Here is a 27674-nt window from a genome sequence, read left to right as displayed (position 1 = left end):
AACCATGCATGGCAAACGTCTTATAGGTGGTTCCTCTGGCATATAGAATTGTAGAGCTCTGTGTTGTTCCATAAGTTGTGGGTTCCCATAATTCCCTTGTCAGCTATAGGGAAGTCATCACCTTCTAACAGTAAGTCTACAGGCCAAGTCCAGTTTCACATAACTTGGCCTCAACTCCCGGACTTCTATGACTACCTTGCCCTACGTTGTCGGGTTCTAGCGCTGCAGCCATATTACGGCCTGGTTAAGCTGGCCTAGTAGCAAGAAACCGCGATGAAAGAAAAAACGATCAGAGAATCTACGGCTATGAAAATACGCGAGTATACAGACTGTTTTAATGTTGGGGGTATTTTAATTAAGGGTCACAGGTAAGTCACATTACAGTTTACAATAGGAAACAAATTACACATGAAGAAAAAAAAAAAAAAAACACATTGTAAAAATGTAAAACAAAACAAAAAAAAGCTCAGTCCACCTCCTGATCGTCTTTGCCTTGCGCCCATTGCGTCTTCATTTTTTCCTTATAATATTGCATGCTTTCCTACAAAAATAGAATAAGTTACAGCGTTAGGAAAATGGAAGATCTTGTACAGCCGAGTAGCCAACTCCTCAATCTTGATACCGCCATGTTGTTCTACCAGTACACAGGAGACTCTGCTACACTACCCAGAGCATCATCAGCTCTGCTACCTGAAACTCAACTTTGCGGCACCTTTTAGAATACTGGCCTCTGTATATGGGACAGAGGGACCCCTTCAGGCTCCAGGTGAGACCATGGCCTCCGCACACACACTAAGGCAAGTCCAGATGTGGTGAAATATTTGCACCGCAGGTCTCACCAAAAATCAATTCTTCGTGTGTGATGGAGTTGCAGTGCTTGCCTACTTTTCCGCGGCCGCCTCTGTAGTTACACGCTTTTCTGCTAGGTTTGTAGATACTACCAAATGTCGGTTCAAAAATAAAAAGCCACAAAACCCTTCGCCGGCTTCACACCAGCGTAATAACGCTTGCTCATAATCTGCGCGCGCAATGCACAGAGAATAGAACTCATTGGTTTTAATGGGTTCATTCACATTTCCGTATTTTGCGTGCGTGTTTCGGCTGTGCAAGTGAAAAAAAAAAAAAATAATAGAACATGCTCTCGTTTTCTGCATATTTGTGTACCAAAGGTGTCCATAGAAGTCAATGGATGGGAGGTGCGCAATACACAAGGAGATGCGGAATTCCGCTGGAAAAAGAACGCATGAGCCCCATGGGAATTAGCGAAGTATTTTTATCTCACTTTGTGGCTTACTATTGTTTTTCTACGATTCTGGTTTTCTCGCTCTTCGCACATTGCCTGATAACAGTCAGAAAGCGACTGACATTTTAACTATGCAACTTTTGCTTAACATTTGGGGAGGTGGGGGGGGGGGGGGGGGGAGACAAGAAACTACAAATAGAGGCGAACAAAAACCAAAAAAAATAAAAATTATTCTCATTTGGGTATTTTAGAAACAAAACAGTTTCAAAATGTCGCGCAAAACGCGGCGGACCATTATCTAAATTTCCTCCAGCCTAGGGGGCTTTGTGAATGTCACCGTTAATCTACATCTGCACATCTTGGGAACTACGTGTGATGGTCGGTTGCCGCTATAGAGAGTTGAAAGCTGCAAACAACCTCGGAAGAAATAAAACAAGGATTTGTTGTTCTCTAGAAGAAAACGCTTGTTTTAAAATGAAACGGCACCAAACAAAAGCAATTAGTGGTCAGCAAATATAAAAGGGATTACAACAACAAAAAAAAAATCACCTTTCAAGCTCCGAAACTATGAGAAAGCTTCCTCCTCAGAGGACGCCGGGCGAGGCTCTACCTTCAATATGACCTGCAGATGTGCATTGGCTGATTCTATCGCAGGCTTTTAAAACACAATAACCCGCAGAAGGTTATCGACTCCCAAAAGTAGAACTAAATTAATCCGGGAGCTCGGAGCTGCGAGCACTTCACGTGCACACGGCCCGTAGAGGATACTCACACAAGATTTAATCCCCGTGTAATTAAGCAGGACCCCCCCTCCCCCTTCCCTTTACACAGACCACAGTGTTGTGTTTAGGAGGACGTAGAGGTATGTATAATTAGGAAGTACTCACTGGGGGCTCGGAGAATGGGACAGGCCTTTCTGCGTCTCTTAGAAGACCTGCCAATACTTTTAGGAACAGCTCATCTGAATCCATGTGCTCTGCTTTGGATTGCTCATACAAAGCAAGTGCTGCATCAACGTCCCTCCTGTGGGCTAGAGGGAAATTTAAAGGGAACAGATTAAAAAGGTGACTCTGTAAAACAATCCAGTAAATGGCTATTAAAAAAAAAAAAAAAAAAAAAGGAGCGTGAAGTGTTCAGATGATGCTACAAAAATAAGTCACCATGAGATTTAAAAGTGCATTAATATATATATAAAAGAATAGAACTACTATTCTTTTAGAAGACCTCTTCTCCATGAGCTGGATCTGGTATTGCAGTTAGGACCTGTTCAGGCTTTCACGAGACGGCTCCAAAGCTCCATTCAGATTTCTTTCGTTAGTTGGATGAACAGTTTTATTAAAGTTACTCATTTTGAGCGGTGATACAAGACACAACCGGTGGTGGGGAGCGGCAATCTTGGCTACGAGACAGGTTGAACAGCCAATGGTTGCAGTGTAGACCTGCGACCTCACAAGGTTTGACAGGTGTACCGCTCCAGTCCAACTCCCTGAATACTGCAGTCCTTGGAAACTTAGGTACGGGAAGAGTAAACTAAAAAGAAAGCTCTAAGGGGGAATATTATGGCAAATGGATATTATATAGCGGGGTGTCCCGCACGGTACCCACCTCTATGACCCAGAATGGAGAGCAGCTCCGTAAGAGCAGCTCCTATGCTGGTGGACCTTCTGCCACCCAACGGTAGTATTATAAGATGGCCATTCATGTGAATGGCCAGCCTGTAATACTATATTTCCCCTGCAGTAGTTGCAGCAGGGCAGTTGTGTAACTGGTTGCAGCTTTTCCTAGCAAAATCAGCTGATTACCAGGGTGCCATGAGTATAGGACTCAAGGTCCAGATTCTGAGAAGGGTTGTGCATCTTAACACGACCCCTTTAAAAGGGGATCTCTCATGTGAAAAAGAAAAAAACAAATGCCGCTAGAGTAAAACTAAAAAGGGCCAAGACCGGCTGCATGCGAACGGATTTGAATTGCGGAATCCACGGTAGTCACCCGCACAGACGATCCGCGGTATTCCGCACACAATCAAACAGAATATTCGCATGTTTGCTCACATGAGCGGACTGTGATTAAGGTTTCCGCTCACAGAAATAAAATCGCAGCATGTCCTATTTTAGTGCAGATTCCACATGGACGGCTTCCATTGAAGTCAATGGAAGCTTTCCGACCCGCAGCCCATCCGCAATTGACTTTGCGGATAGGTCGCAGGTCCTCATGTCATCGCCTTGCGACGGGGCAGGTAAAAGACAGATTTAAAAAAAAAAAACAAAAAAAAAACCCAAACTATACTAAGTATATCTGATGGCGGGCATCCGCTATATATGACAGCTATGCGCGGTCGCCGGCTGGGGACAGGGCTGGATTCTGCTGCAGGTTCCCGCATGTAGAATCCAAACTGTCCATGAGAGAGCGGCCATACCGTACTCATCTCTCATTACCATCGGATGTTCATTTAGTAGTGGGCAGCATATGACGTCTGCAGCCAATCAGTAGTGGCAGCAGTCATGTGCTGTACTACTGGCCTAACTGCTCAGCGATAGGAGCCATGATGCCAGGGGAATAGCACGTGACTGCTGTGGCAACTGATTGCCTACACCGGATTACAGAGTCTTATCGCAACCACCCTACGACTGGCATAAAACGGGTAAAAAACGGACCTGTCCTATTTACATGTAGGGTGTCAAGACAGAGGGATCTGACTGTTGTATCAGCAAGAGCCACATTTGTTGGGCATTTTAAAGATGCATAATACACTATGTTGACAAAAGTATAAGAAACCCCACCAATCCTGTGCTGTCAGGTGAAGAGGATCTACAAATCGGATGTGTGAGCATATCAAGGATAGCATCCCACAGGCATATACCATCAGAATACCACGAGCTGTGGAGTTGGATAAGACTTCCAACGGGGTACGGTGGTGGGATGTCACCTCAGCAACTAATCACTATGGGACATTGCAGAACTTTTGGATCTTCTAAAGTTCACCGTTAGCAACGTTACTCAGAAATGGAAAACATTGTAGCATTGTAGCCACATTCCGGGAAACCTCATAAACTGACAGAACGTGCACAATGAAACCCTGTAAGAGCTGTAAAGGCATCATGCACATAGTCTACCGAAACACTCGCTCAGGCGGTCTTGTAGGCCATTAGAACATCCATTAGCACCAGAACCATCCATAAGGAACTGCATGTGAAGGGTTACCATGGACAAGCGGCTGCACAGAAGCCCACGATCACAGCAGTGAATGCACAGAGGCGACTGCGATGGTACTTGGAGCGTCATTATTGGACTGTAAATGAGTGGAAGTATTGTGGACGGCTGAATCACAGTACACCATCTTCAGACTGGATCGTCATACTCGGGTGTGGCGGTTGCCTACAGAGTGGTTTCTATGCATTATCCCAGCTGTGAAGTTTGGAGGTGGTTCTGGGGTGTAGGGGTGTTTCTGCTGTTAAGAACTAGGGCCATTTATTGAAGTCCACCTCCAATGCCAACGGGTATAAAGATATTCTAGACAATGCAGCATCACCTACCCTGTGGCAATACTTTGGTACAACCGTGACTCTACCAACATGACTGAGCACCATGTCATACAGCATGAGGTGTTGAGGCTCGGTTGGAGGAGCAGAATGTCTGCAAACTTCTTTGGCTAGCTTAAAGTCCAGACCTCAATCCCATCGAGCATCTTTGGGATGAACTAGAATGCCGTATCCGTGCATTCCCATCATCCCCCACATCACTATCTGAAGCTCTCCTCTGAGGCAAAAGCCATCGACACATCTAGAGGAATTTAGTGGAAAGGAGCCTAGGAGGGTTACTGCAGTCATTGAGGCCAAAGACAAACCAATACAGTCTTGCGAAATGCAAATAAAAATCGAATTACACCTTGTATGTGTCCAATATTTTCATCACATAGTGTATATACATGTGATGCTGAACTAGTACTCACAAGCCTTCTCCAAGAAACCGAAAAATCTAGCATCTAATACAGTTAATCATCTTTCACTCGTTCTATTTGTAGGAATGTCAAACCAAAAAGACAAGATGCAAAGCTGGAATCACGTCATTTACCGTAACCTCTCATCTTGAAAGTGTACAGGACTTGCTTGTAATATGGATCGGAGAGTACTTCGATTATTTTAGTCGCTTCTTCCTCCTGTAGATGAAGATGAAAAGAGGAGATTAAGATTGGGAGAGGGTGCAAAATCCCTCATCTTAGACATGTAACAGGGTATCTGGACATCATGAATGAGGCCGTTCCTAGACTCCGGTGCAGTTTAACCAGAGTGGAGAGCAGCCTCAAAGGGTGTCCCTTAGTCTAGATGACTTGGAACCACCATTGATAGTTTGCCAATGGACGTGAGGGATGCCAAAAAGCTACATTTACGACAATACTAGTGGTGATTACCGCTTAGTGGAAAGAATTCCAGATAAAAGGGTTGAGAACTCAAAAGAAATTATTTATCCTTCATTTAAAAAACATCTTAAAGGCATAGTAATAGAATTTCAAGTTATGCCCCATCCAAAGGACAGGGAATAACATGCTGATCAGTGTAGGTCTCCCTGCTGAGACAGACCTATGATGATCTCAAGTATGGAGGTCTTGTGTCCACCCCCAACCCCCCCCCCCACCTCATTGCAGGGTCACTGCAACCCCCAGTGGGGAAGAGGAGACTGAATGAGGCACTGGTCATGCAAGTGCACCCTTTCCTTTTAATGGGACTGCGAAATACCCCAATAGCACCCACTCTGGTATTACCAACAGCCCCATTGAATGCTCGGCCAGCGATCCATTCATAGTGCCTTCACTAGCATAGCACTAAAAATAAATATGATGTTAAAAACTCTTGTATAGAAGACACAAAAGTTTTCTAGAGGCGATACCTTTATTAGATAACCAGAAAAGGTCTGTTTGCTAATTTTTGGAGCTCAGAGGTCCCTTTATCAAATGAAAAACTGAGGGTCAAACAGCAATTTAAAGGGGTTGTACCAGAATTAAAAGTTATCCCCTCTACTGGTGTTTCCCAACTCCAGTCCTCAGGGACCCTCAACAGGTCATGTTTTCAGGATATCCTATGGTAAGAACACCTGTGGCAATGTCTGAGGTAGGGATAATAATTACATCACCTGGGTAATACTCAGGAAATGACTAACAACTGTTAAGACAATCAATCGTTCGTCCAACAGCCGTTTCCATTAACTCCCCCATACACATTTGTCTTGGTTGAGTATTAATGCACATAGGAAGGTAAGCTGCGTCTAGAAGTCTCTGGCAGCGGCTTATCTCTCAGGGAACAAAAAATAAATAAAATAAAATAAAAAATCAGGTGTTGAAATTCAATGTCCCCGATTCCCCTTTCCCTCAACATCATCTATCGGGGCAAAACTGAGACGACCCCATACACATTACAGAGTTGTCTAGCTCCTCAGTTATAGGTGGGTTCCAACGACTAAATTCTAATGTGTACGAAGGCCTTCGTTTACCGACGGTTCCCTAAAACAATGAGTAGAATTGTGAATGCAGCTCTGGGGTATAATATACTATTGTAACTCATGATGATAACTTGTTTCTTTTGAGCGTGAACCATAGACCTCTGTTCTCAAAGCAAAGCCCTTTGCTTATCACGGCCAGGTATGAGTGATGACCGTGTTAAGGGCCATTTACATGGGACGATTACAACGCAAAATTTCTTCAAAGAAACAAAAATACACGATAGTCGTTATATCTAAACGCAAAGCCATCGTACACTATATCCGTTTGTCGCTTACTTTCAAACCAGCATAAACATCGCAGGTTCGCTCCCTTCTCGCTGCGTCCAAACGCTCCCCGATCAAAGTTTACATACAATGTGAAGAGCTTAACAAAAAGTCAGCGAGAAGTGAGCGATGCCCAGCAGTCATCTGCCAGTCTAAACGTTCAGCACGAGTGCCAACCACTAGCGCCGACGGCCCCTGTTCGTGCAGATCGTTTATTCAACAGTCGTCCCATGTAGATAGGGCATTACTCGAAACGTACCTTCTTCTTATAGAGCCGTCTGATAATAAATGTGGTCAACTGTTGTCTCTGCTCTGCAATGGCGTTGCATCTCTGTAAGTAAGGGAAGAATCTGGATATATCAGATATCTTGGGTTTAGGGAAAAAAAAGCAACATGAAAAGAAGCAAAAACAGCAAGAGACAAAAATAAACTCAAGGACAGAAAATAAAAAAGTACAAAAGTTGGCACCATAGCAAAACACGGCGAGTTAATCACAGCATAGGATGAGTAAATGCAAACAGTACGGCTCTGCCTAATCACGCCAAATCTGTCATAAGCGTGTCCTTGGCGACGTGCGTTGTAGGTTTGTTTAAAAGACAAAATAAAATAAACCAATGCTTCAGTAGAACCAAGAAATGAGGTTTAGGGACTGGAAAAGAAAGATGGGAGGGGGGGGGGGGGGAGGAATTCTATTCATCTCCAATTATACTGCCAAGCATTCATAAGTGAGCTCAGGATCATAAGGTTAATTATACATTTAATAAGGTGTCAGGGAGATAACTGTTCGTTTCTTTAAAAAAATTAAAATGTACAAAGCAAGTTCTCTTTAAAGTATAATTACCTACACTTATGCATACAAAAGGACTGATTTCAATCTGTTTTATAAAAGCCTTTCAATGCAACAGACAGTTCTTGAGAGAGAGACAAAAGTTAAAGTTGCCAGGGAAATAAAAAAAAAAAAAAAAAAAAGTTTACATGACAAGCCTGAAAAATCAAGTGTCTGTGCCACCCCGCAAAGTGACGTACAGTCAATCAACGCGAGACGGTACTGTAAATTATAGCTGTGTTGTCATGTGGGAATTGCATTTTGGGAGACATTTATTTACAGAAGCTGTAGATAAAAGTATCCCGATTATTAAAAAAAGGGTTGTCCCGCTACTTAAAAGTTGCTTCACAACCACTCTGTCCTTCCTGGTTTCTGCTGACCAGGACATGTGATCGCTGCAGCCAAATCACTGGATAGAGGTGGTCACTGCTGCATCGATCACAGGTCCTAGTGAGTAGCAACCACGAAAGACAGAGTGCTTGTGAACCAATTTAAAGTGCTGGGACAAGACTTTTAAAAGGCGGTCTCCAGGGGAGGGAGTTCCATGACAACGTCGAGTAATATGATTTGCTGTGAAATTGCGTCATGTGAGATACTTCTAAGGGATCACATAAAGACCGCAAAAATCCAACAATGGTCAGATTTTTTTTTATCAATATCTTTTTGAAAATCTTTTGTAATTGCCCCAACTTTGCTTTGGTATCAAATAGGTTCCTACTGCAGATGTAGTAGGCCCGAAGGTCAGAGGTATGGAAGAATTCATCAAAACCCTTAAATTTATCATCTCTGGTTATACAGAGGACTATAGGTAAGGATACTTTTACACAGGCCGATAGTTGCCCAAGTAATTGCCCAAAAGATCGATTACTGGTCACAGTCGTCCTGTGTAAACACGGGAACAGACACGGCAAGCGAGCGAAAATCACCAACTTGCTGCTGTCTATAAGTCTTGGACCCTGACTCCTCCTGTGGCTTGTACATTACTGCCGGGTCCCACCTTATTGGTTAACGGAGAAGTGCTGCTTGCAAATATTCTTCATATAAGACCAACTTGTTAGGAGTTACTCGGTTTTCAGTTCATCTGGGGGGCGGACGACGACCAGGGAAGCCCTCTTATCCTGCGCGCGATGTGGGGATTTCCCTGGGCCCTCCCTCCCCAGCTGGTCTGTGCCAGCCGCTCATGCCTCTGGGTCTCCTCCATCAGCCTGCGCTGGGAAGAATTCAGTTATCCGCCTCGGTCCTTCCTTCATGGTCCCCTTCATCCCTGTAAGTCTACTTCATTATAGCATTTCCCTGTCACTTCTTAGGTCTCTCTCCAGCATTCGCTCCTGTCGCTATCCAGGCCACGTACCCTCAACATAGGAACTTTGACCTTGCCTGACAGGTCACTCAATGTGTTAAACTCCTATTTTATGATTATACGGTGGTGGTGAGGATGTCACAGATCTAATGACACCAAAATCATCCAACAAGGGTCACGAAAAGGGGTCAAAGTGTGGTGCAAGAAAAAGCCTGTAGGCTTTTTAACATTAGAGTATATTGCATTGTGGGAATTTAAAGCACCACTCCGATTTCACTACAAAAATTCTGTACCAGGACAGGAGGGGGTATATTACCTATAGTTGCTGCCCCTCAAATCCGCCGATCCCGGGCTTAATTATTGGCCGTCTAAAGAGACTGCAGCATTTAAAAAAAATTTCCATAGCACTCTGTGCACCGCTTTAGATTGGCCAGTGCAGATCACATGAACAGCTCCAGCCAATCAGGGAGCACGTATAATGCATTGGTAGTCTACCACCACCAATGTCCCGAGGGGATTAGGTAGTCTAAAGATTGCATTAGCAATCTTGTATGGCTGAAAACGGGACTCCGAACCGGCGGCTTGTAGGGATGGCAACAACAAAAAACTGCAGGTAATATACCCCTACCCATCTGGTCCCGGGACACAATTTTGTCCTGAAATCAGAGGGTTGCTTTAAATGCCAGTAAGGCATAACTCACTTTAGATATAAGCATATAATTCAAAAATCACTAAAGCAATAGTATTTGCAAAGTTACATTTCATGAGAATTTCTGTACTGTTCCTTTAAATGGTGACCGTATTGTGTTTGCTCCTCTTCGGGCTGTCATCCCCAGCTGCGTGTGTCACTCCTCAGTACTGAAGACCATTTACATAATGTCCTATTCTTCATCCTAGTTACATATTGCCGGCAGTCCCATCTTCCAGAGAAATCCTTCAGGTTCGGCTGCTTCTTAACATGCAAATTGATGTCTGCCGTGATGACTAAAGCAGCGGTTTTGCTTTTTATTTTACGGCTTATGTTTTTTTTTTACCAGCTGCTAAGCATTTTAAGTGAATATAGTACTGTTTACTATCGGAAATTGGTAACAGGCCTTAATTTGACACAGGGAGTCTATACAAACCCGGCAATCTGCGGGATCACTGTGATTGTTTGACTGCCACCTGCAGGGAAGAGACTCCCCATCTGCCTCTGTTTGTGTACACTACCAGTGGCAGTTCTCATCACCAACCGCTCCTTCCGCATTGGCTTAGCTTTATACTTAGCACATGTAAAAGCGGCATGAAGGCGGCCGGCTCGCTTCCAGACGATTGCTAATTTTGAAGAGAATGTCGGCAACTGGGAAGAGCCTGCATTTCTCATTTAACGTGCCAGTGACACACGGGAGAATGAAAAAGGAAAAAAATTTAAAAAAAAAGGAGATTGTAATAAGCAATCAGCACGTGAGCTTGGGTGATGCTAATGCTGTATAAAGGCATTACTGTAACCGCATGTTTCCATTTTGACCATCTGTGTTAATGGAACGGTCACGTCTGTCCCTGTCGAAATGCAACTACGTGCCGCTTGCTTGTGACGTTTGCATAATTTATTTCAATATACCAAGAAAAAAAAAAATCGTGTATGTATATAGAGTGATCCATCGCTTAACAGCAAGCAGTAAAGCGAGACCATAACCACACTGAAAACTCAACTTCTGAGCTCAGCAAAATGTTAATTCCTTGCATAGATCATAGGTGCCACAGTATATTTATTGCTTCGTGTTGGCACCATATTACTGAGTTAAAGGGCTTGTCTAGATGTAAAGTATTGATGGTGTATCCTCAAGTTAGGGGTCATCAATGGTAGATTAGTAGGGGGTCAGAAGCCTGGAAACCCACTGATCAGCTGTTTGCTGGGACGGTATACTTGTGTACTGAGCTGTTTACTGCAGGAAGCAGACAGCCGCATTACCACTTGGTATTGCAGGCGAAGTTCCCATTTATTTCAATGCCTGCAATACCAAGCCTTACCACTGCAGAGAGAATGGAGCTGTCCCGTTTCCTGTAAAAGGTAAATGAGCACCTAACTCGATTGTCAGCGCCTTATAAACCTGCACTAGTATTTCATTTTCTCCGTACCAATACTGATCCTATATTTCATTTAAAAGCCACTTAAAAGGTATGTCAAGTTTAAAAGACCTATCTTTAAATACGCTATTAGGGAATCCTGAGATGATAGGAAGGTGGTCTCCTGTTTAGGACCTTCATCTCTTCACCAGGATTGAGAGCAACTATAGACATCTCTTGTTCTGGAGGACTCAACATGTTTGATTTCAATAAGAATTCTGTAATACTTATTTTCTCCTGCGGAGGCACTGCAGGGAACAATGGAAAACTTCCTTCAAGTCCATTTTCATATTACAGCCGACCACTGGGGGTCCTAGCAGCAGTACAACCCTTCATCTACAGATCACCAAAGGAGTAAACCAATAAAGAAGTTGTGTTGAACAGAGCAGAAATGCAGTCTTAAGCTCTCGCTCACGACCTGAAGGTTGCGAGTTTAATCCCCACGTGGTTCAGGTAGCCGGCTCAAGGTTGACTCAGCCTTCTATCCTTCTGAGGCCGGTAAAATGAGTACCCAGCTTTGTGAGGGGGTAATAAATTACTTGAAATCGCTGCGGAAAAAGTTTAATTTATTTTCATCTACAAAATAAGATGTGTGTAACTCACTTCAACCCTTACTAATTTACCTGTAGTAGCTGCCTGGCTTCTTCTAGTCTTTCCACCTCAATGTAATTCACAAAAAGAGAAGTAACTGGATAGTAATTTGCAAACTGATGGGCCAATCGCTCTATCAAGATGCTCACTGCCAATAGAAAAGAGATGGTGCACATTGTGAAGCAGCATAAATGAGACTCCTAGTGAATAAAATAAGACCATGCACCTGCAAAGTGAAGTGGAGCGCAACTTAAAGGAGTTACGGTGTTTGGGAGGTCCACATTTCTTAGCGAAATGTAAAGTGAATTTCCCACAAAGTCAAAAAAGTCCATGACTTCTCCAAAACAAAGAACGCTTTTCAGTAAAAAGATCTACGATTCACAATGCACTTTTTTCTTGGCCAGTGGACAAGAGGGTGCTATTTCTGAGTGGCAGAGTCTGGTATTGCAGTTATTCCAAGAATGTAAAAATTGTAAACAGTGCAATACTATACACATCCTAAAATAAACCTATTAAATAGGTTTTTCTGGTTCTGTCTGATATTGCAGCTTTTGGGCCTGTTTCACACAGGCTACAAAATACATGTATGTGCAGCCCGTGGTTTCCGATGGGTTCTTTCAGGCTACAAAACTTCTCTCATGTGAAAAAAACGCATTGGGAACCATGGGCTTCACATACATGTGTTTTGTAGCCCGTGTGAAAGAGGCCTTACATGAATGAGACAAAGCTGTAATACCAGATTCATCCAGTAGAAAAGACAGCGTCATTTCCGAAGGGCAAAAAAAGTACATTGTGAATAGTAAATCTGTCCTTAAAGCCATTTTCTTAAGCCTGGAAACCATCTACATCTATTATATAAAACCTCCTACATATGTAGCACTGGACCATAGATGTAAGGCAAAGATAAGAGAAATACACTATCATGCCAAAAGTCATGGGATAGCTGCATGTAAATTATTAATGAAGTGGTGTTAGCTTAGGGGACGGCTTGGAAGCCCCCACACAAGTTGTGAGGGGTTATCATGTGAGTGAGGTTGAGCACTGGCCAGCGTGCTTGCAACATGAATTATCGGAGATCGAACATTCAATGAAGGAGGCAACCCCCCATGCACATCCCGCAGGTGAGTGTAGCCTTTTTTAGCTTCCATGGGGTTTGGGTGCAGAAGACCCACCAGAGTGCCTCTGTTATCACTATGAACCTAACCAGTGATGTTGCTAACTGGACCCTAAGGTACTGACAACAAGTGGTGTGGTCTGATGAGTCACAGTACCAATTGTTTTGGACTGATGGTAGGGTTCATGTGTGGTGCAGACCCCATGAACCCCAGTTGTCAACAAGGTGGTTTCCCCCTGGTATGGGGGTATGTTCTCATGGCATGGGTTGGGTCCACTGGTCCACTTAAAACAAGTGAAAAACCAATGTTGGTGACCATTTGCAGCCCTTAATGTGTCCCCAACAATGATGGAATGGGATACTCAAGGAGCATTCTGGAGCGTTCCTGGGGCCTGCACATTTGCCTGACATGAGCCAATTTATGAGCTGTGCAGACGTGGTCCTTTCACACCTTAGATCCTGCACCTACAAATACCCTGGAGCTGTGGGTGGCTATCCAGATGACATGGCTCAACATCCCTCCAGCCGTCTTCTGGGCACTTGTGGCATTAACGCCATGTTGAGTTGCAGCACTTCGCCAGGCTAGAGGAAGTCCTACATGATATTAGTTCCTGTCCCATGACTTTTGGCATTTCAGTGTATAAATAATAGTTTTACTACATGTAAACCACTGTAGACTAAAAGCGTACATACCTTTTTCCACCACTTCTTCCATGTTTTTCTTCAGTAAGTGGCTGATCAAGTACATTGTGCGCACATCTTTTGAACCATTCAGATACAAGTTCTCCAACATAGAGATTCCTTCTTCAACGTTTCCACTGAAACATTAGAATATTAAGTGACAGTGAAACCTTTAAGATATACATCTACCTGTTAATGCCCTCCAACTGCAGCACTTACTATCCGTTTATAACCACCATTCCACCAATTCTTTCGCTTCTTTGATTTTTGGTTTTTCTTCCCCCATACTCCTGCAGCCACAGCTCTAAACATTCGGACGTCACTAGGGGTTGGAAGAGACCCCACAGTGACTAGAAAAGGGAGACACCGGACCCTGTTCAAGACTTGGTGTGGTCTCAGCGGTGAGACTCCCAATCACACAGACAGGGGATAAAAGTGTATCTTGGAAATACCCTTCTAAAGGGGTTGTGCCAAGATGGCATCCTCTGTTCTAACCTCACTCTATGTCCTACAATAGAGCGCAGCTCCTGTCCGAGCGAACCCTCTGCCACCCTTTTATGCTACATTATTCCATCGAGCAGCCGCTGAAAATTAAATAGACCGGACACAGTTCCCCAACGCCAAGAGACGCTGTTTGCCAGGGTTGCAGAAAGCAGAACTTGGGTCATCAGCTGATTGCTCCAAGTCCCGCATCCTCAGAGGGTTGGTGCATCTTGGCACAACCCCTTTAAGTCTCACACAATTATGTAACTTTACCGCCTTTGAAGTGACTCCTAAATTGGTACAGCAGCTCAGCGCCATTCAATGAATTGGGGTGAAGTGCAAAAAGTGCAAGGGTAGACATAACCCATAAATGTAAGAGGAGTGTGGGGGGCAGTTGGTTAGGTCTTGTCTGGTATTGAGCACCACTGTGACCTGTCATTTCTTAAAGGAGCTGTCCAACACTTAAAGGGTAAAAAAAAGGAAAGGGTAAAAAAAAAAAAAAAAGTCCACCCCCACCCCTAAAAGAAAATTCTGGATAGTCCCTTTAAGAAATGTCAGGTCACAGTGATGCTTAATGGACTGTGACCCGAACACTGCCTTTCCCTCTGAGTAAAACTGACTAGCTAACTGAGAAGGTTGCACTATGTATGCCAAATACACACATTAATGTTCCCTATTCAATAATTTATGTAGAAAACCTCTGACTGTATTTCTAGTAATAGTGAATTAAACATTTTTCTGCAGCACTTCCCTCCACAACTGTCCGGCTCAATTCAAAAACTGATAATAAATATAATTTGTGTGCAACACTTTGGCGCTTCAGGTTTTATCCTGCGAGGGACTGTGCTAATAATTTAATATGTTTACCACGGTGGGTGTATGTAGATGCACACGGTAAATGTGCCGTCTGCATAACGTGGGATGACAACTCCATTTGGCAATGGCTCGGTCCGGCTCTCAGCCGCTCTACCTGCTCGTATGATGAGGCCATGCAAGAATGGTTTGAGAAAAATCAGTGATTCTGCACCCAGCAAATGGAGCCGCTCTTTAACTCATCATGGCGTACCTGTACTTATAGCAGGAACTTTTAGATCACATTTGTATTAAAAGCCACAAAATAACGTATAACTGCTACTCTAGTGACGTTAAGGGCAATGAGCAAGCAAATGATTTAATTCAATGAGCAAAACGCACCGGTAACCGTTTGTATGTACAAATCTAATGGAGGAGCTTTAGTATTAATCTAACCTCCATGTAATGACAAGAATCTTTGGAAATGATAATCTGATCATAAAAGGGAAGCAGTCATGACCTTTGAGCCTTATAAACTATGTTATGGAGCTCAAAAGTTAGGAAAGTTCATACCTGCTACTGCATGACTCTTCTCAGCCCACTCTGTGCATGAGCTCTCCCATAGAGAGTGAGCCGAGAAGAGTCATACTGCATGCACGCACAAACTTTGTGCAGAGACATAGCAGGCCCAGAGCACCCTGTCTGTATGAAATACTGCTCCCCAAAATACTTGTTCTCTCACCTTTGGGCCCTCTATCAGTGTATGACATGTTCCCTTTAAAGAGGAGTGTTCTAGGCAAACAACACTTATGATCTATGCTCAGTATAGGTCATCAATAGTTGATTGGCTGGGGTCTACCGCTCAGGCCCCAGCCGATGAGCTGGTTAGGTGCTTGCTGTCAGTGCCACAACAGTGTATTGATGGGGAAGCAGAGCATTCCGACCCATGTAGCGGCTGATGCTGGTATTCGCAGGCGCAGCTCTCATTGATTTTAATGGGAGATGCATATAAAATTACCAGCACCGAATTGGAGCCATCTGCTTACACTGTGTTGTGGTGGTAAAAATGGATACCCGAATAGCCATAGTCCCGAGTGGCAGACCCCATCTGAATATACTACTGAGGATATCCAGAGGATAGGTAATCAATATTTCCCCAGAAAACCCGCTTAAAGGGTGGAGGGGTTCTGAGATTTGAATATTAAACGACCCATTATCAGAATAAGTCAACAATATCAGATCAGTGGAGGTCTACCCAGACCCCCGATGATCAAAAACTGATAATAAATATAATTTGTCTGCAACACTTTGGCGCTTTAGGTTTTATCCTGCGAGGGACTGTGCTAATAATTTAATATGTTTACGACGGTGGGTGTATGTAGATGCACACGGTAAGCGTGCCGTCTGCATAACGTGGGATGACAACTCCGTTTGGCAATAGGGGGGTCTGGGTAGACCTCCACTGATCTGATATTGTTGACTTATTCTGATAATGGGTCATTTAATATTCAAATCTCAGAACCCCTCCACCCTTTAAGCGGGTTTTCTGGGGAAATATTGATTACCTATCTTCTGGATATCCTCAGTAGTATATACAGATGGGGTCTGCCAGACCCCCGATGATCAGCTGCTTGAAGACGCTGAGGCGCTTTAGTGTCTACCAGGCACAGCGCCATATATTGAGTAGTGGTAGTGCCTGGTCTAATGGCTCAATCCCATTCACTTGCCAGGGACTCAGCTGTAATTAGGTTACACAACAAAAGAACAGGGCTTCCTTGACCTGAGAAAAGGTGCTCACCCGATTGCCATGGCCTCTTGAAACAACTTTAAAGAAATGGTCCTGGATGGTGAACCAACACTGATCTCCTACTGCTGACCTATCCGGAGGTAGGTCAATATTTTAATAGGGCTTGTTCCAAGATAAGAACTTATTCACTTATCCTGTGACGTGTCTGATCAGTGATTGTCTGATCACTGGGACTTCCAATCAATCAAGTGATTGGTGTTCCTGTGTCCTCTACACCACTGCCATCGACGCGGGCCCAGCCCCACTGCCATCGACGCGGGCCCAGCCCCACTGCCATCGACGCGGGCCCAGCCCCACTGCCATCGACGCGGGCCCAGCCCCACTGCCATCGACGCGGGCCCAGCCCCACTGCCATCGACGCGGGCCCAGCCCCACTGCCATCGACGCGGGCCCAGCCCCACTGCCATCGACGCGGGCCCAGCCCCACTGCCATCGACGCGGGCCCAGCCCCACTGCCATCGACGCGGGCCCAGCCCCACTGCCATCGACGCGGGCCCAGCCCCACTGCCATCGACGCGGGCCCAGCCCCACTGCCATCGACGCGGGCCCAGCCCCACTGCCATCGACGCGGGCCCAGCCCCACTGCCATCGACGCGGGCCCAGCCCCACTGCCATCGACGCGGGCCCAGCCCCACTGCCATCGACGCGGGCCCAGCCCCACTGCCATCGACGCGGCCTAATTGTTACCTCTCCTGTAGCAAACAGAGTTTAAAAGAATCCCTTTTTCCACGTCGCTAATTGAAATCCGCACTGGTGTTTCCCAATTCATGTAAATAGGGTTTTTTGCAATAGAGGTGGATTGCCTTCGGCTTTAACTGTGCCAAAATCTGTCAAAAGCGAAACTTGTGAACATGCTCTTTAGCTTCATACATACCATCTAGATCATTTCTACAGCTAACCTTGGCTGCTGCCACTTACGCAGAGAACAGATGGTAGTGAAAGAAGGCAACGTATAGACACCAGGAAGTGCTTTCAATTACTGCAATGTCTCCATTAAAGGACTCCATTTAGTAATCTCACAGCAATTTGTAGGCAGCTATCCCTGTCTGTCAACAGGGTATTCAGTCTATACTGCCAGGTAATTGTCAGATGAAATTAGCAGATCAATATCCATTAAACGGCACCATGAAGGTAAACTATGCCTTTTTAGACAGACTAAAAAAAAAAAAATGATGGATTTCTGTTTCTGGATGAATATATCCCCTAATTTCTGGAAGTTCTATCTCAGAAGCCTCGTCAAATGATAGACTAGGAAACTGCATAATTAAAGAAAGTCTGTCAACAGTATTTACCGCCATAAAACAATCCCAACCACTGTTGGGTGATGCAAGAAGAGAGCCTGGACCAGTACAAGTCCGCGGACTGACCACTGATGATATGTAAATGGGTTGCAGACTATGTCCACCAGTGGGAACAATCTGAACAGAAAATGATGCATACACTGATCTTTATTTCCCACCAATAGTAGTTTCATAGTGAGAAGTACCGATGATGGTCTTTCTTCAAAAGGGATTTTCCGGAACTATACTATTGATGACCCATCATCAGGATAGGTCATAAATAGTTGATTGGTGGGGCCTGCCATTTGGGATCCCCGTCGATCAGCTGATTAAAGAGGCTGTGAGCGCTGTGGTCTCTTCTCTGGCCTGTGACATCATGTACATCAGTCACATACATCAAGACATCGGAACAGGTCATGTCTTGGCCTTTCAAGTGAATATCAGCTGCTATGCAATCTACGGTGTGGTGCCTGGTATTGACTGAACAGCAGCGGCGCTCACCTGTCACTTGAATCAGCTGATGGGGATCCCAATCGATGGACCCCTGCTGATGACCTACCCTGAGGATAGGTCATCAATAATCCAGCATTGGAAACCAATGTTCTTAACTGTTCATATGAGAGGTACCGATTCTCCTTATGGAGATCTGGTTTGTAGAGCAATGGTCTCTTCGAGAAAAAGTTGCAAATTAGTTGTCCTCCAGGCAAAATAAAAAATGACTCTCTAATGCCACCTAGCGGCTATTCTTTAAGTAAGCAAAGGCCCCTATACAAATTAGAGCTTAGCTGTCCGAACGTACTGATAGTGGTCGGGCTGAATGACTCTTTAATGTCTATACAGGTGGTTCAAACTTCCTTTAACAGATGAGGGACAGAAGGATCAAAAATATGATAAATTTCAAACACCGATCCTTTTATTTCCCTAGAGATCAGCCACTGCCAGAAATGTCTGGCTATGCTTGGCCAAGCTAAATGTTTATGTGTATGGGGGAGCTGGAGAAAACAGCTGTCGGGATGTTGAAGGTAGATTCACATTTTAATCATATGTAATGGACTACTTTCCTGTTCCTCATGTGGTGCAGAATATTAAGGCAGCAGAACGCAGTTCTAAGCCTTCGCTCATAACCTGAAGGTTGCGAGTTCAATCCCTGCTTGGTTCAGGTAGCTGCTGGCTCGAACCTTCCATCCTTCCCAGATCAGTAAAATGAGTACCCAGCTTGCTACCTGAAAGTGCTGGCGCTATACAAACAACAAGTCCCTAATAGTCCACAGATGGTAGCCCGTTCTCGGATATCGCATGGTATTCTATTTCAAAGGAGAATCTCTATAAATCTCTTTTACTGCACAAGTTTATTGCAGTAAAAAAAACAAAAAAAAAAAATCATGACGTCTAAAGGCTGGTTTCACATCTGCGTCAGAACCGCCAGGTGGAGGTTTCGCTGCAGATCCGGCTGCAAATACCGTAAGTGCACTGCATGCAGCTCTTTTTCTTCGGTCTCCAAACCGGACATCCAGCCCTAAAGTGGGCGGAGCCCATTATAGTCAATGTGGTCTGCCCCGCTGGGTTTGGTTCTGTCAACAGATGGAACCGTTCGAGCACGGGAACTCCCATTTCCTGCTCCCCGAATGCAGCAGGAAACTGGAGCCCCCGGGACAGATGTGAAAGCACCCAAATCCTCATACTAAACACTAGGGCCATGTATGGCGCAGAGTGTTAAGGCAGCAGTATGCAGCCCTGGGCTCTCGCTCACGACCTGAAGGTTGTGATTTCAATCCCCACCTGGTTCAGGTAGCTGGCTTAAGGTTAACTCAGCCTTCCATCCTTCCAAGGTCAGTAAAATGAGTACCCAGTTTGGGGTGGGGTGTGTGTGTGTGTGTGTGTGTGTGTGTGTGTGTGTGTGTGTGTGTGTGTGTGTGTGTGTGTGTATGGGGGTTAATAAAATACAGAAAGCGCTGCGGAAAAAGTTGGCACTATACAAATAACAAAAATTTTATTTATTATGGGGGGGTATTCGGTCCGTAAAACTTATGTAAAATGACATGAGGCACTTACTTTACCAGATGGGCCAAAGCGATAGAGGTGTTCATAGACCCTGGCAGCACTTTAGCAGAGAATTCATGGCGCTCCGTTAACTCCTTTATCTTTTCAATGCCTAGCACGTCACCATTCAGAGCAAGAGCAGTGATGAGCCTGGATACGGCGGAACGCCCGGGACGGCTGCCATTTTCCAGCATTGTCTGCAGAGTGACTAGTGCATCTATTGAAGAGAAAAGGAACAGCTCAAGGTAAAAAATGCTGGAGTAATCACAGATCACAAGGCCGACAAAACAGAAGAGACAAGGGGACAAGTGATTAGAATTTACTCTGTTGTTTGTCATATTAGCAACTCGCAGAAAAATGTCGTGTGCGCCGGAGATTAGAACTTAATGATGGAACTGGCAGAGCATGGGGCGAGCTGCTGAGGAAGCAATATGGAATTTCTTATTTTCCCCCCTTGCACGGAGCCTCTGATAGCATTTGACAAAGTCACAGCACAAAAGGCAGCGATGCACTCCATGTCAATGGAAAGCCGCTTTTCACCCAGTAATAATGTATTCCTGGCAGATGCTAGAGGCGCACTTTGAAATCGAAAAGCACAAATGGCAATCTGGGTGCCAGATAAATTGTATTAATGGCCGGTTCATATTTATGTGAAAACACAAAATAATGGATCTGAGCTATGATAAACAGCTATCACTTTCAGAAATGATCAGAAATGATACAGCGATGGCGAAGGCTACTATCAGAGGAGAACACTTCATTATATGCCAGTGCGTTGCATGAAAGCAAATACATTAACCAGACCATTCCGTGGTAAAAGGCCGCCCCGTACGCTGCCGACTCCTATGTAATTCTCGCCATAGGCCTACAAGGACGTGACGGAGATCCTTATAGCCCGGAGTGATTATGCAGGATTTAGCGGAGCTGCTTTAAAAAGGCAATAAGGTCTTGGGCTCAAACCCTATTTACTAAGTTTCCTCATTCCATAATCATAGGTAGTGCATTGACATTAGCATAATGGTTTCCAGTCAGCCCAATGGTTACATGCCGTTAAAGGGGGTGGTCCAAAATATAAAGTTATTCCCTAGCCATAGATCAGTATCTAATTGGTGTGGATCTGATTGATGGGCCCCCCCACTGATCATCAGAACATGGGTCCCGTGTGTCTCTGTAAAAACTGGAGTAGCGACTGAGCATATGGACTGCTGAAAAAAAGCTGAAGCCAAGTCTCAGATGAACGGAGTGTTAGCGGGTCATGCTTGATTGGGGGAACATAGGACCCCTATTCTTGTGATGAAACAGACCCCCACTAATCAGACACTTGTTCCAAGTATATGATGAAATAACCTAGACACTTGCACGGTGCCACTCCATTCAGCTCTATGGGACTACCAAAGATAAGCAGAGTATGGTGCTTTGAAATCTCCATCAGTCCAACAGATGAATGGAAGGGTAGTGCACTTGGTCAGCCTCTGCTCTACTCATTTGGGGGGGCCTCAGGACCCCCACTTTTGTCAGGGTCCTAGTGGTTAACCCCACTGATCAAACATTTAAAAAGAAGTTGTCCAGTTGTAAACTACTTATGGCCTATCTTCAGGATAGGCCTTTACAGGGACTCTGCTGCCAGGAACCTTTGCCGAGCAGCTGTTTGCCAGGCCAGTGCTTTCATGTCCTGAGCTGATTTCTGCAGGAAGTAGACAGCTCCGTTTCCACTGCAGTGGTCAAGCTCGGAATTACAGGCAAAGTTCACTTTAACAAAACACTGGTCTACAATACCAAGCCTGGCCACTACAATGTGAACGAAGCTGTGTACTTTCTGCAAAAAAAATAAAATAAAAAATCAGCTTAATGCACGAGCACACTGACCCGGCTAACAGCTGATCGGCAACGGTGCCTGGTGGCAGACCCCTGCTTAGCTACTAGTGATGGCCTATCCAGCACATAGTCCATCAATAGTTTACAACTGGAGAACCCTTTTATCTCCCAGCCTGTAAATAAGAAATACATTTTAAAAAAAACTTAGGACAACACCTTTAAGGGAAATCATAGAATTAAATAATAATACAATGAATGCTAAAAGTCTGCCAAAGCAGCTCTGCACTCGTAGAGCGGGGAACTCCTTCGGCATTCATAAGCCCAACGGTATGTTTAATAAGGATAAGCCCCATGCATAAAACCTCTAAACTCCATGCTAGTTTTCCTAAACGATGCAGGAAACAATGACATCAGAATAAAATATACCAATCATGCCACCTTGACATCACTGTTTATACCACGTCCTATATGCAGCATCGATCAAGTGCAAACCTCCCCGAAATCTCAGCTCGTTCAACCCATTCCACGATTGGTAGGTTATAATATATATATATATATATAGGGTGTGTGTGTGTGTGTGTGTGTGTGTGTGTGTGTGTACATATATATATATATATATATATATATATATACATACACACACACACACACGCATACACACGCATACATATATACATATATATATTACACACACTGAGGAATTGTTCCTAAGCATTACAGTATCTTAATTTGCAGAATCAATCTGACTTGTGCTGTGAATTCTAACACTGCTGAGAGCGTGGTACCGCGCGCGCCTATTATTTTTTTTTTTCCCCCCCCTCTCCCCGGCTTCTAGAACACAAATTTTTGCATGTCTGAAGAGCGACGCTTCATCTTAAGAAAAAAAAAAAAACATCTTGTGTTAAATGGAATGGAAACCGGACTAAGTGGTCAGATGACAAGTACATTCATATTCAAGATGTATTATAAATGCATGTACAGTAATTTACGTCTCTCCGCTCCCACAAAAGGCTCTTGATAAGCAGGTAATTTGCTAAATGGACTCCTTTATCCAAGTATTCGAAGGGCGTTACAAGAAAAATCTACAGAGGCATTAATGTGACGTAAAGGTCAAGCATTGTGACATACCTTTCAAACAGTCCCGCCTAACTTGCTCTTCGATGAGGAGATTACTGGCTGTGCCGGGGTTGCTGACGCTCTTCTTGGCGCTAAAAAAGAGGCAGACGTTTAGAAAAGGAATTACTGACATGCTTCTGATACGATAATAAACGGTTGAGCTCCGAGGTGAAATTACAAAAAAACTACTGTTCATATGTTAAAAATATTGCCGGAAAATATCGACCCGGAGACAAGCTTTTGTGCGATCCTGTCAATGGGGACGGGAGAATAAATTATTTTTCTCTCCCTTTTTCTTCTATTTTTTTTTGCCTCTCTAATTTGACAGATGACAAAAGTTGGAAATGAGCGACAAAAGGAAACAAATTGGAGAGGGCCCCCCCCCCCCCTTTTTTTTTTTTTTTAAACAATCGGTTTGGATTCGAGAGTGCTGACATAGTAGCTGATTAAAATAAGCGCGCCTGTTATGTCTTTTCAGCGAAGATGGTGTCACATACCTACTTCTCTCTGTTCATTTACATCATCCTTTGTGCCAATTATAAAATATATATATATCTCTCAGTTTTCTATTTTTTTACACCCCGATTTCCTTTGCTGAAAAGGAACGTTAAAAAACGGTGTCATTTGGGCGATTAATCTTCATGTTTTTGTCACCGACTTCTATGCAGATTCTGGCACTAAAATGCGGCTGTCAGGAAAGGTGCGTTTGGGAGGAGGAGGAGGGGGGGGGGGGGGGGACACAAAAATCTCAAGTGGTATACGCCGTAGCCTTGGTCTAATGACAAGACTTAGCGGAGGCGAGCTTTCAAATTAAAGGGGTCTAGTTTGCATTGGCATCTGTTTACAGGCATCTGCCAAATGCACCGACCACTAATGAAATCCAGGGCATAACTTTGCAAAAAAAAAAAAAAAGTTAATTTCTAGATTAACAAAAAAAAAAAAAAGCAAAAAAACAATCTCCTCTGGCAGAGAAAGCAGTGAGAGTAGCAAGGGATTACCAGGTCATTGTCATTTAGAATATCAACAATCAAGATAAATCGCTCTGATCGTCTTGAGGCTAACCAACTGAGCAGTCTATTCTACCTACTCAAACTTATGTGCTGAGCAGATTGAGAAGTAAGCAGGGTCACTGCTAAATTATTCTCAGCAATCCCTGCAAAATCCTTTGTGGAGGACGGAATAGGACAATCTCCCCCCCCCCCCCCCCTTCTCTTTCTCAGTCACTTTCAGCCTCTGGGGGGTCAGCAATAGTCATTGGACGTGGGATTTTCTTACTGTACGGAGCAATCCTCTTAATCCCTGCCTAAGCACTCATTGCTCAGTTCCACTTCTTACTTGGTCCCCATCTGTCAAAGGCCTTAAATCAACATTTCACGCAGGAGGCTGTAAATTACATGTAACGTGGGATTTACTTTCCCCAATCTTTCAATCTTCAGTGTGATTAAATAGATGTTAGCCACTATTACAGACCTAATCTTTCATTCCAGTACTACTACATCTAATTTCACCGGCCCCCGGACGACATGCAAGTCATTAGCCATGCAACAAATCTGCTATTGTGCCCCAAACCTATATAAAAGTATCTAATGTGTGAGCGACCAGTTAAAAAAAATAAAAAAATATATTTGATTACTGGGGATATGCTAATGCTTGCTGAGCTACGATGCAATTAAAACTGAGAGGGTCTACTCCCTACTGATATTTTAACTAAACCTATAAAGTAGTTAAATTCAGTCAGGATAGACCCATTTTCTAGAGTGATAACAGACCATTACTTAGTGGAGGGGGGTCCAATCTCTGGTGCGCCCGCTGGCCCCGAGAATGAAGGGGCTGCAGAGCTGGTATATGGTGCTATGACCTCTTCCATGCACAGTGATGTCACCGGCTATGCAGAATAGTACTGTAGCATAGACCGATTCACTATGCTGTGTTCCAAAGGGTCGGACGCTCGCAATTACATAGTGATTGCAGACCCTAGCATTAAGTCATCACTTTATAAGATGGGAATAACCTTTTAAATAGGGCCTTCATTGTCCTCTGATTGGCCAGCTGGCTTATTTCCCTGCACCAACCAGATCTTGTAATCCGTCAAGTAGCTCAGGGGTCCCCAACTGCAGTCCTCAGGGACCACCAACAGATCATGTTTTCAGGATATCCTTTGGTAAGAACACCTGTGGCAATGTCTGAGGCACCGACAATTACATCACCTGTGCAACACTGAGAAAATCCTGAAAACATGACCTGTTGGCGGTCCCTGATGACTGGAGTTGGGGAACACTGAAGTAGGGGATTTCCTCCCCCGCTTACTGTCAATGGGCAATATCAGTAGGTGGGCAAGACTTGATGTCGTCCATTGACCATAAGGAGACTGCTCAACTGACCAATTCAAAGTACTTGGAGCTGAATTTAATAGGTCAGTGAGGGGAAATGGGGTGGTACAAAAAAAAAATATAAAAAAATAGAGGTGCGATAGAGTCAGCAACTATTCTAAACTCTCACGGATGGGCAAAGCTGGTTTCAGGGGTTGCAAAGTTGGCTATTGCCCCCAAAGTAAATTAGATTTACCATTGACCCTTTCACTGTTCTAGGCCACCAGAGATTGGGCATTGTATATCCCATGTTAGTTGATGTGATCCAGGTTGGTACTGCACGGTGAGTTCTAGTGAAGTTAATGGGACTCAGCTTGCAATACCAACCTGGGCCACTACGCAATGTACGGAGCTGTCAGTTTCCTGCAGATAAACCTAAAAGGTTTTCCCACTTCTAGCTGTTTATCATATGCATTAATGTTGTTTGTTTTCACAAGGTATTAGCGATTAGGACACCACAATGATGCAACCTCAATCATTTAGCTTTACTATATCCACGTCCGTCCTCAGCAACACATAATACATTTAAGGATTTTTTTTACAAATACAATATTTCAAAACTTTTAAGCAACCTTTGATGAATGCATCATAGCAAGGCGATCCACGCAGCACATTCGCACCATACATCTCACATACTTACTCAGCTGACACTTCATCGGCCTCTTTTAATAAGCTGTCCTTCACCAGCGTGTCGATAAGAACTGTGTATGTTCGCTTTTTTAATATGACGTCATTTTGCTTGGCTTCCTGATATGCAGCAAATGCCTCTAAAAGGAAACAATGAATAAAACATTTTTATTAGCATCACATGGAATGAATGAGTAGGTCGGGTAGAAAGAGAAATAAGCACCTGCTACTAAAGTACATTAGGGAAAAAAACAAAAAAGCACACACACTTAAAAGGGGTTGTTATAGTTACTGAAACCTGTTTCCCATGTGTAAAAATAAACCAGCTATTACTCACCTCTCCAGGCTCCCTGCAGCTCTAGATCTTTTATGATGTGCTGCTTACAGGCCGCTGCAGCCAGTAAGCCCCAGGCTAAGGCCGCAGCAGCCAGTAAGCCCCAGGCTAAGGCCGCAGCAGCCAGTAAGCCCCAGGCTAAGGCCGCTGCAGCCAGTAAGCCCAAGGCTAAGGCCGCTGCAGCCAGTAAGCCCCAGGCTAAGGCCGCTGCAGCCAGTAAGCCCCAGGCTAAGGCCGCTGCAGCCAGTAAGCCCCAGGCTAAGGCCGCTGCAGCCAGTAAGCCCCAGGCTAAGGCCGCTGCAGCCAGTAAGCCCCAGGCTAAGGCCGCTGCAGCCAGTAAGCCCCAGGCTAAGGCCGCTGCAGCCAGTAAGCCCCAGGCTAAGGCCGCTGCAGCCAGTAAGCCCCAGGCTAAGGCCGCTGCAGCCAGTAAGCCCCAGGCTAAGGCCGCTGCAGCCAGTAAGCCCCAGGCTAAGGCCGCTGCAGCCAATGACAGTTCAGCGATCACTGATTTTTATCATTGGATGCAGCAGCCTGTGATATTCGGTACACAAGTTGCTGCAGACTGTAAGCAATGTGTCAGAGAACAGATCCAGAGCTGCCAATGGGTGGCTTGCGGAGGGCTGGGAGAGGCGAGTATTAGCTGGCTTGTTATTTTTACAAGTGGAGAACATGTTTCATTAAAAATTCACTAACTGACGATCACTAACACTAAAAGGATTTTTTTCCCCCTGAAGAGGACCCTCCTGACAGGTCTGTTTTACCACATATCTGAATTTACTGGCAAATAATTCTGAAGCCTCTTTTCTTAGAACTCTGCATTATACCATTCCTCCTGGATATGTATTAGTAAATTGAGAACTGGTGTTCTCAATTTTGACATTGTCCAATGAGCGCTGAATATGACAGTATCAGAATGTGTAGGAACACACCCTTCGGCTGAGGGATGATGACACGCAGTTGTCAATGTATTTATACGTTTCTAGGAGGAATAACAAAGGAATGGTACAACAGAGTTCTAAGAAAAGATGGTCAAGAATGGCTACTTAAAAAGGCCACTCTGCAAAATTTTTTCTTTTTACATTCATGATGTACAATACCTTTCCTCCAGTATATATAAGTAAACTGGTGACACTTTGCTTAGTTATTTCTTTCTATTTGAAACTCCCAGCCTCTTTTTCCCTCAGATGGTCACGTGATCTTAATTTTGACAGCTGGGGTTTCCTTAAGTTTATGTTCTTAGTTTCCAGTCAAATTCTCAGTTTGTGTGATGCGGTTAAATGAACCTACCACAGAAACTGGCTAAAGGGGATACAGACACTCTTATCTCCACTACACAGTTACTGATGATCACAAAGCTCCTGTCACACAGTTATAATAGAGGAGATCACAGCTC

General features: G+C 44.3%; 1 protein-coding gene across 1 annotated transcript in view; it reads right to left on the bottom strand.

Moving 5' to 3' along the window:
* Window positions 1-299: 299 nt before the first annotated feature.
* LRPPRC (leucine rich pentatricopeptide repeat containing) overlaps window positions 300-27674 on the bottom strand; it is a 156899-nt gene continuing 129524 nt past the window's right edge. Inside the window, exons 30-38 of the mRNA XM_066595564.1 lie at window positions 25961-26087; window positions 22964-23043; window positions 20033-20237; window positions 13631-13755; window positions 11856-11971; window positions 7260-7331; window positions 5315-5399; window positions 2131-2273; window positions 300-541 (exon numbers count right to left, since the gene is read on the bottom strand). Of these exons, the coding sequence (XP_066451661.1) occupies window positions 467-541; window positions 2131-2273; window positions 5315-5399; window positions 7260-7331; window positions 11856-11971; window positions 13631-13755; window positions 20033-20237; window positions 22964-23043; window positions 25961-26087 (1028 nt within the window). The 3' untranslated portion in view covers window positions 300-466. The remainder of the gene's footprint in view (window positions 542-2130; window positions 2274-5314; window positions 5400-7259; window positions 7332-11855; window positions 11972-13630; window positions 13756-20032; window positions 20238-22963; window positions 23044-25960; window positions 26088-27674) is intronic.

The sequence above is a fragment of the Eleutherodactylus coqui genome, chromosome 3 (assembly GCF_035609145.1).
Source record: "Eleutherodactylus coqui strain aEleCoq1 chromosome 3, aEleCoq1.hap1, whole genome shotgun sequence".
NCBI classification, from domain to species: Eukaryota; Metazoa; Chordata; class Amphibia; order Anura; family Eleutherodactylidae; genus Eleutherodactylus; species Eleutherodactylus coqui.
Note: the sequence above shows the minus strand (reverse complement) of the source record. Positions and strands in the feature narration are given on the sequence as shown.